At 45.8% G+C, this 15,928-nt stretch overlaps 2 protein-coding genes across 2 annotated transcripts; both read right to left on the reverse strand.

Annotated features, from left to right (window-relative positions):
• Positions 1–2,078: 2,078 nt before the first annotated feature.
• On the reverse strand, positions 2,079–2,985 carry LOC136466854 (MAPK kinase substrate protein At1g80180-like). The gene has a single exon (XM_066465373.1). It carries the CDS (start codon positions 2,853–2,855, stop codon positions 2,337–2,339), a length of 519 nt encoding a protein of 172 aa, XP_066321470.1. The 5' UTR covers positions 2,856–2,985; the 3' UTR covers positions 2,079–2,336.
• Positions 2,986–3,098: 113 nt separating this feature from the next.
• Positions 3,099–7,046, reverse strand: LOC136466852 (uncharacterized). The gene is made up of 2 exons (XM_066465372.1): positions 5,645–7,046; positions 3,099–5,245 (listed from the first exon to the last, which is right to left on the reverse strand). The coding sequence occupies exons 1-2, from the start codon at positions 6,692–6,694 to the stop codon at positions 3,158–3,160; spliced, it is 3,138 nt and encodes a 1,045-aa protein (XP_066321469.1). The 5' UTR covers positions 6,695–7,046; the 3' UTR covers positions 3,099–3,157.
• Positions 7,047–15,928: the final 8,882 nt, after the last annotated feature.

Here is a 15,928-nt window from a genome sequence, read left to right on the forward strand (position 1 = left end):
CTAGATACATAGTAAAATATATTGAATAAAGAGCGACTTATAATTTAGAACAGAGGGAGTATCAAGCTTTCACATTGAGTATCATAGGCTAATGATATAGACCACACTCATGTCTACTCGGTCATAAAAAGCAAGACACTAGGATCTGTATTATATATTAGACGAATTTAAGTGGGAGTTTCATCTATATTTAAGACTATTATGTAATTATTTTTGATGACGTGACAAAAAATTAAGAATAGAGAGAAGGAACGAGTTTCATGCATGGGGATGAAATTCTCTTGGCTCGGTTACCAACTCAATTTGAGTCATATAATTAAATATCGTATGAAACAAAATAATAAAACTATGCATTGAGAGTGCTAGTTTCATTGCATTCTATGTTTTTGAAAACAACGCTATAAAACTCTCCACCGAGAATGGTCTTAGACTCTTAGTGATCAAGCAGAGTATATAAGTAATACGCTTAATAGTACTGGTGGATAAAAAGTGCTAAACAATGCCATACAATGTAAGCAACGTTAAATATTGTGTCTTACTTTGTGGGACGAATTTTAAATGCTATTAAAGGGTTTCTTTGTGGGATGAAGGTATTACTTTGTATATCGAATTATGAGCAAATGTTATAATTATTATCGAACTAGTAAATGAATTTTATTGAATTGTATGCAAAAGTTTTGGTCAGACCCAGGACATTTCTGGTTCTTTATCAACCTTGCCTCACCTTGCCTTGCGCATTCTTGCCAGGATGGGCAAGCCATTTTGGCTCTCATGTGTTGACAAGGAACCTTTGTCTGCATAAGCCTCGAGACGATCTAGCAAGAGATCAAAACGAGCAATTTTCATCTATATCTCCGTTTGGCGAGGCTACACAGTTATGGTATTGACGAAGGTTCTAAACACACGCCCATACTTTTTGATAAATAAAAACCCCATATATATGTGTCACCTAACGGTAAACGTGGTTATTTCCACCATGAACTATTTACAGCCAAGACAACCCAACGAAACGAAAAAAAATCGGTGGGGACCATACCTACCAAAACGTGGTGAGGATTGTGCCACAGTATCATTTTAAACATATGATGGTAAATTAGATGCCCCATGGGCCACCTGTCAGCTGCATACACTACTACACAAAGTGGCTTTAGTCCCGGTTGGGAAAGGCCTTTTGTCCCGGTTTCCCAACCGGGACCAGCATTCCGGGATTAAAGATGGGGATCTTTAGTCCCGGTTTGCCACAACCGGGACTAAAGATCCTCCCAGCTTAAAAAAAAATAATGTCTTCCACCGCTGCGCCCCGTGAGATTCGAACCCAAGACCTCATGCACTGCCTCGCGCGAAGCTTACCACCCCACCTACACAACACATCTGACAATGGATGTGATGCTTTCCTATTGAACTAACCCATCGGGGGACCTTTAGTCCCGGTTGGTGTTACCAACCGGGACTAAAAGGTCCTTTAGTCGGGGTTGGTGTTACCAACCGGGACTAAAGGGTCTACCTTTAGTCTGGGTTGGTATTACCAACCGGGACTAAAGGTTGGATGACTTTTTAGTCCCGGTTGGTGGCTCCAACCGGGAGTAAAGAAACATTTAGTCCCGGTTGGTATTACCAACCGGGACTAAAGATCCTTCAGTCCCGGGGGCAAAAAATACCGAGGCTAATGCTAAATTGGGACATCGTTCTAAAGTCTGTTCTCTAGTAGTGATAGTCCTCACCACGTCTGGTAGGGATGGTCATCACCGATTTTTTTCCGAAACGAAACAGCACGTTGTTAAGGACATAATCCCGCACCGTGGCTGCCGTTGAATCTTCCAACATCTAACAGTGTTGGTGTAAAGGTTTATTGTTGGATAAAAGCTAGTGAACGTTAGGTGTTGGTAAGAGAGCGAGAGTGACCAGACTTCCGCGCCATGTGAACCTTAGGTGTTGGTAAGAAGAGAGCGAGAGTGAGAGTGAGAGTGAGAACGCCGAATGGTCCGGACAGCAGTTTGCCTGTCGCTTAAAGCGTCCCGGATGTGAGATCACGAATCTTGAACTTCCAAGCAAATCAACTAGAGAGAAGTCGGTTATCTTAAAGCATGGTTCAAAAGTATGTAGGCATGACCGCATGATGAAGAGCAACGTTCCGTACGTCCCTCGATCGGGGCTTGGTTGAACACATTATTCACCACGTAGTACAAATTTATTCAGAATCACAGAGAGAGATTTTATGGACCTCAAATCCTACGTACGCACGAGCCACTTGGTCTCACGATCACCGCTCGCTCGGTTACACTTCGTCTCAAGGATATGATGATCATGAAAGAAAAAAAAAAGACATGGTGATCTTCCTACCGCTTCTTGTTCTTGGCCCGCCGCGGCAACGACGACGAGCCACCGGCGCCGGCGTCCCGAAAGATGGCGCAGGGCGCGCAGCAGCCGGCGGGCACCCTGGGCGACGGCGGCTCGCCGGCCGGGGCCACGTCCCTCGTCCAGAACGGCGTGCCTGTGCCAGGCACCAGCAGCTCCTCCTGCTTCCGGTGGTGGTCCTTGTGATTCGGCTTGGACAGCGCCAGCAGCTTCCTCTTCTTGTCGTCGCGATCTGCCGCGCCGCCGCGCCGCAGCATGGCGACGCTGCCGACGCTCCTCGAGTGCCGCAGCTCCGGCTGCTGGCGTCCGGCGGCGGCCTCGGTGAGGAAGCGCTCGTCCCAGACCAGCCCCGACGAGCCCGACCTCCGGAAGGTCAGCGCCGATCTCTGCAGCCCAGCCATCATCGATCCAACTCGTCCAATCCGACGAACAAAACAAGGCAATATATAGCGCAGAAAGGGGCGGTAGATGTTCGAGAAAGTTGACAGAGTGGCAGACATCGGAGCAGCCAAATGATGGTGTCCGAGGAAAGCAAAGAGCAGGGCAAGTGCTTGCCTGGAAACCACTAAACCGGCCGAAGATTAATTATTTTTTATTAGAAAAAAAAAACAGAGTTGGTAGGAAGGGGTGTTTGGGCGAGCGCAGACGTTCCACTCGGTTCCATTTATGACCTCTGGTTTCTTCAGTTGTCAGTGCTAAAATCCAAATCTCACAAAGACCAACGCCAGATGCCAACAAGGTCATGAAGAATTACCAGCATATATGAAACACATCAGCGATGATGAAATGCGCAGCAAAATGCTTATTTCTTTTTCCTACTACTACTACTAGCTCCTTTGGAGCCTTCAGCGATGGAGGCCTCCACAGAAGCAACTAGGCTGGCCTCCAGCTTATGACCTCTCACTGCCGATCGCACCTTCCTCAGAATATGTTGCTTCATCACGGCTCTCTCAGCAGTCTGGAGCTTCTTGCACCTGTTGAGTCCCTGGATGTACCTTGACACTGCGCCGCCAAAGGGATCGCCAGCTTTCTCAAGGGCCACAAGCTTCTCGACGACTTGAGAAGCGAGCATTCTCTCGATGCAGGGCTTGGTTCCAACCTCCGCAATGTCCACCAGGAATTGCATGGCTAGATCCTTGGTCTTCAAAGACTTGCGGTCCAGCAAGTTCACCAGTTTTTCTATGGTTCCTAGTTGCAGAAATCTTTGCAAGACAAGGGATCCACCCTTTGCAAAGACGATCTGATGGAGAGCGTAGTATGCTGAATCCTGGAGCTCGTCGATGTTGCACTGCAGCATGTCAATGAGCTCGTGAACAATATTAAGCTCCAGGAACCTATGGACGTATGGCTCTCCACCTGTGCAGGCCAATTTCATCACCAAAAAGGCGGTCTGAGACCTCACTTGGTTGTTTTCGATCTCTCTGCGTCGTAGCAGCAAAGCCAACCTATCAAACAGATTGCTTCCCAAAAGGAGATCTTGCACCCTTGTATCATTTGCCCTCTCAGCAAGAGATAACAAACCTTGGATGGCTTCAATGATATCTTTGTTGTCTCTTTGAAGGATCTTATGAAGAATCACCTCAAATGATTGTTGAGGCTTTGGTGATTGAGATACATTTTTGTCAAATAAAACAAATCTTTCCAAACTGATCCGAGCATGCCAGGGCAAATGAAGCAGCACTGCAGGCCCCATGCACCCTTGGAGTGGAGCACCAAGTTCACAGAATGTTTTTAGCGTGATAATCGCGTGGTGCTGTGAGATCTCAGAACCACTGCCCAGAAGCACAAGAAGTTTCTTGTCAATTCCAGATTCAATCATGGTCTCAACAGCCTTCAATTTTCCAACCTTTGTCAGAGATGCAAGTGTTGTAAACACAATTTCATGCCACTGCTCATTTTCTACAGACAAGAGATCTGCGATTCGATCCATGGGAATTCTTGACAAAATTTCATCAGCAATTGTGGCATCAACGTGCTCAGATATCTTGGCCAGAACAGAAGACAAGTTGGCTAGAGTTGAAGTATCTTCGCAGGCACCAAGAAGATCAATTAATTTATCTATGGAACCTGCTGTTTCAAGGGACCGAGCAAGATTTATGTAGTCTGCTTGGAAAAATATAACTGTAATTGCCGTAGTGACTGCAAAAATAAGATCTGGTGACCCTACTGCAATTATCTCTGCTATTCGAGGGCCAAGTATTTTGCTGAACCCAAGTCTGCTTGCCTCAAATTCAGATAGGGATCTGCATCCCATGAGAGCTTGAGTTGTGTTTACCAATAAAATCTCGATCTCCGTGAATTCTAGCAGAGAAAAGAATGATCCCATCTTCTGTTCGGCTGGCCTTTTCATACACTCTTTGCCAAAAACAAAAAGCCAAGGAGACACTAATGCCGCATAATAAGAAATTGATTCAGATAAAAGAGCATGAACAACATCATTTGTTTTGTTCTCCAGGTAAAGTGAAACCATGTCATGCATATGATACAACGGTTGGTCCTCCAGTTTGATAATGAGTGATCCTTCTACTAATTTTGAAACCACGAGAGAGAACAGGCCGCCCTGCTCAAGCGCTGACCAAATGGATTCCAGACAAGCCTCTGGAATAGGTTCTTCCCAAGAGATAGCTGCAAGAGCCATGAAAAAACTTCTTGAATTTTCTGGCATTGCTTCTAAGCTGAACTCAAAAGATCCAAATATGGTCAACGTAGTCTCCACGTCTTTCTCATTGACGTATGAAACTGGACCAGGTGCACAAGTGGCATATGTTGAGAGGTTCGATATGGCTTTCTCCCATTTTTCCACTCTGGTCTCCTTCCTGAGAGCCTTGCCCATGACAGCAACCGTAAGGGGATGGTGACCACAACGATACAGTAAGACTTCTGCAGCAGGCTGTGAAGTATAGTAGAGAAGTTAAACATCCAAAATTCATGGTGTTTGGAATTTGTCGTGATTCTAACTTGTGTGACATATCTTTTTTCTAACATGTCTTACTTTGCAAATTGCAGGTATTAGCATAACTACTAAATAAATAAAAACATATATGTATGTAAAAAATAATGAGCATATTCGTGAAGCTAAACATTATGTTACTAAAGAAAACATGTTGTTAACAGGATAAGATTAATCTTGAAATGCAGACATATGTACAAGTTGAGATTTTCGCAGCAGGGATGCCTTCGTTAAAGCAGCAGATGAACATATGCAAATTAGTATCAGCAAAGAAAGCTAAGAGATGTGATATGCAGCTGAAACTAATGAAGGGCCAACAAGGCTAAGAGTAAAGCATACCGGAAGCTCTCCAACACTGAGAAGGCTGTGATAGAGAAGAATTTCCCTGCTGATCTCCTTGATGTCATCTTTGGATATTTCTACCTTTTCAGCTTCTGCTATCTCGTAGATAGCTTCATCCCTTGTGGTCACGAGATACCGGCAATCATTATCATATAGTCTCGTGAAGCGATCAACAATGTCTTGCTCCCAAACATCATCAAGTAGGATCAGCATGCTCCTTCCGACCAATGCTGTCTGGAGCAAGCAACAGACATCATCAAGATCTTTTCCATCCTCCTCCTTAACAGTCATGGAGCCGATCTGCACAAGGAACGTGCAGATCTTCCTAGCAAGGCGCTTATGGTATTCGCTTCTGCTCCCATTACACGCTGCCCTGCTGCACCACCGCCCAAAACCAATCTCAATCGCACCATTCACAAAACAAAAAGGTGGATCAGAAGCAATCTGCCGTGCAAGGCATGACTTCCCAATACCAGAGAGACCGACTATGAGGACGACTCGATGAGCCCCATCCCTCTCCAACAGCTCCCTGACATAGCTGCACTTCTTCGACACCGGGTATCCATGCTCCGACTTAACCCTCACCAGCGCCGGCGTGCTCCTGGCGGTCGACGCTATGACCTTGCCGACGCTCTGGGTCAGCTCCTGCAGCTCCAGCCACTGGTTGAGGTCGTCCCTGATCAGCCTGACGTACCTCATGAGCGGGTCACCCGTCACGGAGCTCCGCACCAGCCTGGCGAAGCCCTTCCCTTTGCCCTTGCCGCCGCTCAGGATCTTCTTGGCCTTGGCGACGTTCCCGCGCAGCTGGTCCATGAGCCTGCCCAGGCTCTGGAACTGGCGGTCCAGCTGCGGGCCGTGCAGCTTGTGCGCGTGCCGCTGCCTCGACTGCTCCGTCAGCGCGTCGAGGTCGGACACGAAGTCCTCCAGCACCTGCAGCCTCCTCGGAGCCTCCGCGAGGTCGGACGCCGCCTGCTCCAGTGCCCCGACCGCGGACACCATCGCCGAGACCAGCTGTGTCGCCGAGGCGAGCACCTGCACCACGTCCATGCTTCGAGAACCCGCTTCAGATCACGGCCGCAAAAGCAGCGCTCCCTTGCAGGAAGACTCAGCGCAGGCTGCAGCAATTCCACAAACACATGGCGTGCATCCTCATGGCCACCGCCGCAAACACGGGCAGCGCAATTTCTCGATCCATCAATTCAGACACGAGCAAGCAAGCAGCCGATCGCTCACCCCCACAAGCACCAATCTGAATCCCAATCCCCGCTCGCATCAGTACCGCTAGCAGTCCACCCGCAGCTACCAACCGAGACCTCCTCGGCCGGCCTGAGCGGATCGATTTGACCGTCAGAGTCAGAGAGTTGGTACGGGTACCTGTGACTCTGAAGGAACCAGGAGCGACAAGCATGTTCGGTTTGCTGCTTCGTTTATCGTTACTGGTTCGTTTAGGGGCCTGTGATGCCGAAATTTTTGATAAAATGATACTATAGCAGTTTTTGTTGTTATTTGATAATTAGTGTCTAATTATAATCTAATTAGACTTAAAAGATTCATCTCGTAGATTTCGTCTAAGCTATGTAATTAATTTTATTTTTTATTTATATTTAATACTTCATGCATGAGTTAAAGATTCGATGTAGGTAAAAAATAATGCTGGTTGATTTACGGCTCGCAAAGTCAGTGGGCCATGGCGGGCCCGGAATGCATCACGGCGGCGACGTCGTGGCGAATCGAGGAAGCTTCAGCGAAGGAGGCTGGGGCTCGCCATGCCCAGTGCCCTGCACGCCCCCCTTTGGCGAGACGGTCAACGCAACGATGAGTGACAAAGGAGGCGTCCGGTGAGCCGTCTCCACCCGGCTGACTGATAGTCGCCTGCCGGCCTGCGCCCAGCGACGAAAAATCCAACGCATCCACAGGCTACGGACGGACGCCACGACGGGCTCCACGCGTACTGGGCCGGCGTTGCGGAAGGGGTTCTTTTACGGCCCACCAAAGCAGGTTGACCCACGCGGGGGCCGCTAGGCCTGCTTCTGTTCGGCTCGCATGCTTCCGGTAACGGCACCCAAGCCCAATATCGTACGGCAACAACGGGCAACCCAGCAAAATAAACAACCGTTTCTAAAAAAAACAAAAACTGCACAAGTGCTTGTAGATAGTATTGTTTTTGTTCCACCTGAGTAGGCATTTGTTCCGTGAGTTTATGCACTTATTTATGTTATTTATGTCCACTGCAGAAATTTTGTTCTACAGATAATAGTTCCGGTTGAACAATGCTTATCAATCAAGCCAGGTATACAAAACTTTATTCCCCCGAGTTTAGGGCCTGTTCGCTTGAACTTATCAGCCGACTTATCAGCTAGAATCTACAGTATTTTTCTCTCACAACAAATCAGCCAAGACCGGCTTATCAGCTGGCTTTAATACCAGCCACACAGGCCCTTACATGATTGGCTCCATTTGTATAAACTTTTGTTCCTCCTGCAAAACTATTGTTCCACTGAAGAATTTTTGTCCACAAGAGCAAGGAGATTTGACGTTCATGTACATGCATAAAGATTTGCACTAGGTTTTTTAATTGTTGTAATCTTTAACGCCAAAAAATTATACGCTTAGTTTTAATCCTATCAACTAACCTGAATATTTTTAGTGAGGTATCAAAAAGCTCACTCTTTCCACTAATCATAGTTAGATTCTCTTGTAAGGATGCCCTCACGAGGGCCAACCTCCCAGACAGGTAACTCCATGGATACATGGGCCTTCTTCCCCACTGGTCTACCAAGCCTCTCCTAGGCCGCTCCCCGACGTCTCCACTATGATAGTTTCGGCCAAAATGCCGAGAGTATCTCGTCTCTTGTACAACTCTAACGACAGAGGATCTCGCAAGACTTACTTACAAGCTCTGAGTGCACAACTCTTGTGCGCAGCTTGCGCAATATATATGCAACAAGGTGATGAGACCTGAGCCATGAGATTCTTGGTTTGGACTTTGGACACGCACTACGTGAAAAACAGTTTGTAGCAACGGAGTTTTTTAGGGACGGCTGGCATTGGAGTCGCCTCTACAGTGGCATGCTCGGGCTCCAACACAGCGCCGCCTCTACAAATAGCACAGTAGGGGCGGCTGGTAATACGAGCCGCCCCTACAAATACGTCGATCTGAATCCACGTCGAGCTAACCGACGACTCGAGTCCACGTCCGTCTCAAGCCCCCAGTCACCCACCCGCACCCCTCCACCCCCAAATCACTCTCGCATCTCCTCCCTCTATATCTCCTTGTCTTCCCCATCTCTCTCATCGGAGCTGCCGGCCTGCTAGTCCGCCGTCGGCGCCTCCTCCACCTAGTTCGCATCTCTTTCTGGTCTCCCCCGCCACCCTCTCACCATCGCCCCTCTACCTCCTCCACTTCACCCTAGAATGCGCCTTTACTCTCGCCAAAACCCTAAACCCTAGCGCCCGTGCCCGCGTCCTAGGAGCCGTAGATGGTAGTGGTGGCGGCGGAAGATGAGGAGATGGGAACATGGCGGGGCGGTGCTTCTGGCGCTCGTAGTGGCGGCGGCCGAAGACGAGGAGATGGGCGGTGCCTCCTCCACATCCCTCCACCCAGATCTGGCTGGCGCCTCTCCCTCCCTCGTTGAAAGCTCTAGTTTGGTTTTGGTGAATTGATGAAACCCTAAGTGCTAACCTAGTTTATCAAGTGATCATGAGATAGGTAGCACACTCCAAATGGTGAAGCAAACGAAGACCATAGCATGACAATGATGATGCCATTGTAATGATCAAGTGCTTGGACCTAGAAAGAAGAAAGAGAAAAACAAAAAGCTCAAGGCAAAGGTATAAACCATAGGAGCTATTTTGTTTTGATGATCAAGACACTTAGAGAGTGTGATCACATTTAGGTTTGATAGTCGTACTATTAAGAGGGGTGAAACTCGTATCGAAATGCGGTTATTAAAGTACCACTAGATGCTCTAACTCATTGCATATGCATTTAGGATCTAGTGAAGAACTAACACCCTTGAAAATGTTTGTGAAAATATGCTAACACATGTGCACAAGGTGATACACTTGGTGGTTGGCACATTTGAGCAAGGGTGAAGAAGTTAGAGGTGAAATGGAGTTGGTCGCAAGGATGCTGGCGTCGGTCAATTGACCGGACGCTGGGTCGCTCAGCGACCAGACGCTGAAGGACTGTGTCTAGTCGTGTTGTCGGTCAGCACAGTAAGTAGTCACAGTGAGACCGGACGCTGGCAGGGTCCAGTCGAGCATGACCGGACGTGTCCGGTCGACAAAAGTCGGTTTTGGAACCTTACTGTAAACGACCGGACGCTGGTGTTCAGCGTCCGGTCAACTCAAGCACAGTGTCCGGTCAAGACTGATGACCATTGAAGTCAGGACACATGGCTGACTGCGAGCGACCGGGTGCTGGGGGCTCAGCGTCCGATCAGCCCACGTTATGCCTAGTGAAGGGGTATAACGGCTCTATTTTGTGGGGGGCGTCTATTTAAGCCCCATGGCCGATTGAAGCTCACATCTTTGGCCATTTTCATTGACATAGCAACCTTGTGAGCTTAGCCAAAGCCCTCCCACTCATCTCCATCATTGATTCATCATCTTTGTGAGATTGGGAGTGAATCCAAGTGCATTGCTTGAGTGTTTGCATCTAGAGGCACTTGGTGTTCGTGTTTCGCTGTGGATTTCACTTGTTACTCTTGGTGGTTACCGCCACCTAGATGGCTTGGAGCAGCGAGGATCGTCGAGCAGAGAGTGGTGATTGTCTCCGGCTCCGATCGTGGTGATTGTGAGGGGTTCTTGACCTTTCCCTGGTGGAGAGCCAAAAGGTACTCTAGTGGATTGCTCGTGGCTTGTGTGATCCTCATCTTGTGTTGGTTGTGCGGCACCCTATTGAGGGTTTGGCGTGTGAAGCCAATTAGCGCGTGAACCTCCAAGTGAGTGAATCGCCACAACGAGGACTAGCTTGCCGACAAGCAAGTGAACCTCGGTAAAAATCATTGTGTTTATCTTTGATTCCGAGGTGATTGGTCTTCATTGTTATTCATCCTTGTGATTGATTAGTTCCTTCATCTACACGGCGGTATAACCTTTTTGATCACTCTCATTACATTACCGCAAACTAGTTGTCAAGCTCTTTAGTTAGCTTTTAAGAGCACACTAACATAGAGTAGCATCATAGCTATTGTGTGAATAGATACTATCTAACCTAGAATTGTGGTAGGTGGCTTGCTTTTTGAGTAGGCTAGCGCAACACTTGCTTCGCCTCATAATTATCTAACTACTTTGTTAAGTGTTGTTGTAGAAATTTTATTAGGCTATTCACCCCTCCTCTAGCCATTAGGACCTTTTAATTGGTATCGGAGCCGAGGTCACCGTAATTTGAGGCTTAACAACCTTTGGTATAAAAATGGCTCAAATCAACAACACCAAGAAGCCACCCCAATTTGATGGCTCAAATTATCCTTATTGGAAGGCTAAGATGATAACATATATCAAGTCAATCAATAGGAAGATTTGGAAAGTGGTAGAAACAAAGATTGAGACAGAAGATGAAGAGGCTCTCATCGCCGCCGAAGAAATACTTCTCCAAAACAATGATATTGCTCTTAGTGCCATCCATGATGCTTTGGATGAGAGAACCTTTGAGCAAATCAAGAACATTGAAAGAGCTCATGATGCATGGAAGAAGTTGGAAGAGTCATTTGAGGGCACTCAAGCCATGAAGGGTGCAAAGGCATATATTCTCAAAGAAAAATTTGCAAGCTTCAAGATGAAGGAAGATGAGAGTGTGCCGGACATGTTCCATCGGATGGAAGTGATTGTCAATGATCTCAAAGCACTTGGTGAGAAGATAGAGGACAAGGACTTCTCAAATAAATTCTTGAGATGTTTACCCGCAAGATTTGGCATGTTGGTCACCTTGCTAGTAAGGACTGGTTTGAACACAATGACACCAAACCAAATCTTGGGAGATATTATGACCGATGATGCTTATAGAGATGAAGATGAGAAGGAAGAAAAGAAGGAGAAGAAAGATGACAAGAAGGATGACAAGAAGAAGAGCATGGCATTCAAAGCCACATCATCCAAGGGCAAAGCTAAGCAAGAGACATCAAGTGAAGAAGATGAATCTTGGGATGATGATGATGATGAGAAGATGACTCTCTTTGTTAAGAGATTTGGCAAGTTCATGGTGAAGAAGGGCTATCGTGCTAGAAGAAAGAAGTCTTCATCCAAGAACAAAGAAGAGTCAAGAAGGTGCTTCAAGTGTGGAAGCAAAGATTATCTTGTTGCTCAATGCCCATACAATAGCGACAATGATGATGACAACAAAAAGAACAAGAAGAAGGACAAGAAGGAAAAGAGAGAGAAGAAGGACAAGATGGCATTCAAGAAGAAGAAGGGTGGTTCATATGTAGTCACTTGGGATAGTGATGCTTCCTCAAGTGATGATGATGATGATAGTGATGATAACAAGACCACCAAGAAGAAGGTTCTCGCAAGCATTGCTATCAATGAGAAGCCTTCTCTCTTCAAATCTTCATCATGCTTCATGGCTAAGGCCACTAGGGTACAATCTTGTGATGATGAAAGTGATGAAGAACATGATGATGAAAATAAACATGAAAATGAAAATGAAAGTGATAGTGATAATGATGAACCTACTAAAGATGAATTATTTGACATGCTAGAGGATGCTAGAGAACACTTTGACATCAAGAGAAGGTGAAAGGATCAAGATGCCCAAGAGGGGGGGGTGAATTGGGCTAATTCTAAATTTCTTCGCAATAATTAAATCCTATGGTTAGCCCAATTAACCCCTTGTGCCTAGAAAGTGTTCCTAATTGTTCTACCGCACAAAAGACTTGCAACCTAAGTTTTAATCCTACTCTAGCATGGCAATTCTAAGAATGTAAAGACATGAATTGAATTGCACAAAGTAAATGCTCAAAGTAAATGCTCAAGGTAAATAGAGAGGAAGGAACGCGGTGATGTTTTGTCGAGGTATCGGAGAGTCGCCACTCCCCACTAGTCCTCGTTGGAGCACCCGCGCAAGGGTGTAGCTCCCCCTTGATCCGCGCAAGGATCAAGTGCTCTCTACGGGTTGATTCTTCAACACTCTATCACAATGAATCACCCACAACCACTCACAACTTGAGTTGGGTCACCCACAAGCTCCGCCGGGTGATCACCAAACTCCCAATCACCACCAAGCCGTCTAGGTGATGGCGATCACCAAGAGTAACAAGCATGAACTCTCACTTGACCACGACAAGCCTAATGAGAAGGTGGATGCACACTTTGCTACTCTTGATCTTCACTAATGAGGTCTCTCTTTTGGATTCTCAAATCTCAATCACCTCACTAGGACCTTGCTCTTCTTGGCACTCTCTAAGGTGTTTCTCAGCTGTTGGAATGAGCAAAAGTGACTCCACACACGAGTGGAGCTTCTATTTATAACATGGGCTAAAAAACGAACCGTTATGTGCCTTTGCGGGGTGATCGGACGCTCCGATCATGTTGACCGGACGCTCCGGTCAGTACACCCCGAACTCTAGGGTTTATAGTGTGACCAGACGCGTCCAGTCATGATTTACCCTCTCTAGAACCTTACTGGAAATGACCAGACACAGGCTCTCAGCATCTGGTCACTTGACCTTCCAGCGTCCGGTCACACCGAACGATTTCACCTCAGTCAAATAAACTGACCGGACTCTGCGCCAGCGTCCGGTCACACCGAAGCCAGCGTCTAGTCAGTATTTGACCCTCCATTCACTTCCAAACCTCGATCATATGTGAATGAAGGTTGCTCCATTTGATCTTAGGCATATGTAGGAGCTACCTAGTGCTAGTTTTAACAAGTGTGCACCATACCTAACTCACTAGACTCACCTAGGTCAAGCTACCCATCCATACCCCCCTTAATAGTACGGCCAAAGGAAAAACAAAGTCCTAAACTACTCTAAGTGTCTTCAACTTCAATTGACACTTAGAACTAGCTCATCCTTAACCTTGTCGTCCATCCTTTGAAAACCAAAACGATTTCCATCATAGGGGCATGACAACCATGATTGCCCAATCGATCTCCATTACCGTGACCTAACTCAATTGTTTCTGCAAAACACATGTTAGTTATAGTAATCACGTATTGTCATTAATCATCAAAACCCAACAAGGGGCCTAGATGCTTTCAGAAGGGAATGCAAAAGCTTGCGTAAGGAACTAAAAGACCTTAAGCAAGCATTTGATGAGCTCAATGCATCTCATGAGAGGCTAGAGGAAGCCAATGAGAAGCTTGGCAAAGCTCACAAAAAGCTTGAAAAGGCTCATTCCTCTTTGCTTGATGAGCAAAATAAGAAGAAGCATGTTAAAACTTGCAATGTAGGTTTAACTTGTGATATAATTGATGAATCACTATCCATGCCTATCATTATTGCACCTACTAACCCTTCTTGTAGCACTTCCACTTCTACCTCATCTAGTAGTGATGATCTCACTTGTGATGCCTCACTAGTAGTTGAGAATGAGAACCTCAAGAAGGAGGTCAATAAGCTCACTCACACCTTAGCTAAAGCTTATGGTGGTGAGGACCACTTGCTTATGTGCTTGGGTAGCCAAAGAGCTTCTCTCTATAAAGAGGGATTGAGCTATACCCCCAAGAAAGGCAAAGCGGCCTTTGCTCCTCACAAGACTGGTTTTGTGAAGAATAATGGGCGGTTTTGCACTAGTTGCAAGCAAGTTGGTCATGTAGAGCAAAAAATGTATGAACAAGAAATCACAAGCTAATGTATCCTTCATAAAGCTTGATTCATGCTATATGCTTACTAAGGGTACAAATGGTGTGAAGGCTAAGTTCATTGGTAAACCATGGATGGGCTCAAAGAAGAAAGCCATTTGGGTACCAAAAAGCTTAGTGACTAACCTTCAAGGACCCAAGCAAGTTTGGGTACCTAAAAAGAATTGATCTTCTTTTGTAGGTCAATTACAAAGCTGGAGGAATGCATTAGGTTCTTGATAGTGGGTGCACTCAACACATGACCGGTGATGCAAGAATGTTCAACTCAATCAACACCAATGGCAATGATGGTTATGATAGTATCACATTTGGTGATAATGGCAAAGGTAAGGTCAAAGGGATTGGTAAGATTGCAATATCCAATTACATGAGCATATCCAATGTGTTGCTAGTTGAGAGCTTGAATTTCAATTTGCTATCCGTGGCTCAATTATGTGATCTTGGATTCAAATGCATATTTGGGGTAGATGATGTAGAGATCATAAGTGTAGATGGCTCTAACTTGATCTTCAAAGGCTTTAGATATGAGAATCTATACTTGGTTGATTTCAATGCTAGTGAAGCTAAATTATCTACATGCTTGTTCACTAAGTCTAGCATGGGTTGGTTATGGCATAGAAGGCTTGGTCATGTTGGAATGAAACAATTGAATAGATTGGTTATGCATGACTTAGTTAAAGGCTTGAAAGATGTTGTATTTGAAAAGGATAAGCTTTGTAGCTCTTGTCAAGCCGGCAAACAAGTTGGAAACACCCATCCTAAGAAAAGTATGATGAGCACTAGTAAAGCATTTGAGTTATTGCACATGGATTTGTTTGGGCCAACTCAATACACTAGTATCGGTGGAAACAAATATGGATTTGTGATAGTGGATGACTACACTAGATACACATGGGTATTCTTTCTAGTGGACAAAAGTGATGTATTTGCAACAATCAAATCATTTGTCAAAGGCATTCACAATGAGTTTGAAACAACCATCAAGAGAGTTAGAAGTGATAATGGTAGTGAGTTCAAGAACACTAGAATTGATGAGTTATGTGATGAATTTGGAATTAGACATCAATTCTTGGCCAAGTACACACCTCAATCAAATGGCCTTGTTGAGAGGAAGAATAGAACACTCATTGATATGGCAAGGTCTATGCTTAGTGAGTACAATGTGAGTCAATCTTTTTGGGCCAAAGCTATCAACATGGCTTGCTATTGTAGCAACCGCCTCTATTGTCACCGATTGAAAGAGAAGATGCCATATGAGCTCTTGAATGGTAAAAAATCCAACATTGCATATTTTCGGGTTTTTGGTTGCAAATGCTATATCTTGAAGAAAGGCACAAGATTGGGCAAGTTCGACAAGAAATGTGATGAAAGATTCCTACTTGGCTATTCCACTACAAGCAAAGCATATAGAGTTTGGAATTTGGATAGTGGTACTCTTGAGGAAGTTCATGATGTTGAATTTGATGAAACCA

This window comes from Miscanthus floridulus, chromosome 7 (assembly GCF_019320115.1).
Source record: "Miscanthus floridulus cultivar M001 chromosome 7, ASM1932011v1, whole genome shotgun sequence".
Lineage (NCBI taxonomy): Eukaryota > Viridiplantae > Streptophyta > Magnoliopsida > Poales > Poaceae > Miscanthus > Miscanthus floridulus.

Bases quoted from the DNA above. Each gene is read 5' to 3' on its own strand.
- LOC136466854 (XM_066465373.1), bottom strand. From the start codon at position 2,855: ATGTCTGCCACTCTGTCAACTTTCTCGAACATCTACCGCCCCTTTCTG.
- LOC136466852 (XM_066465372.1), bottom strand. From the start codon at position 6,694: ATGGACGTGGTGCAGGTGCTCGCCTCGGCGACACAGCTGGTCTCGGCG. The intron at 5,246-5,644 runs GTATGCTTTACT...TATACTTCACAG, and splicing joins TCAGTGTTGGAGAGCTTCCG to CCTGCTGCAGAAGTCTTACT.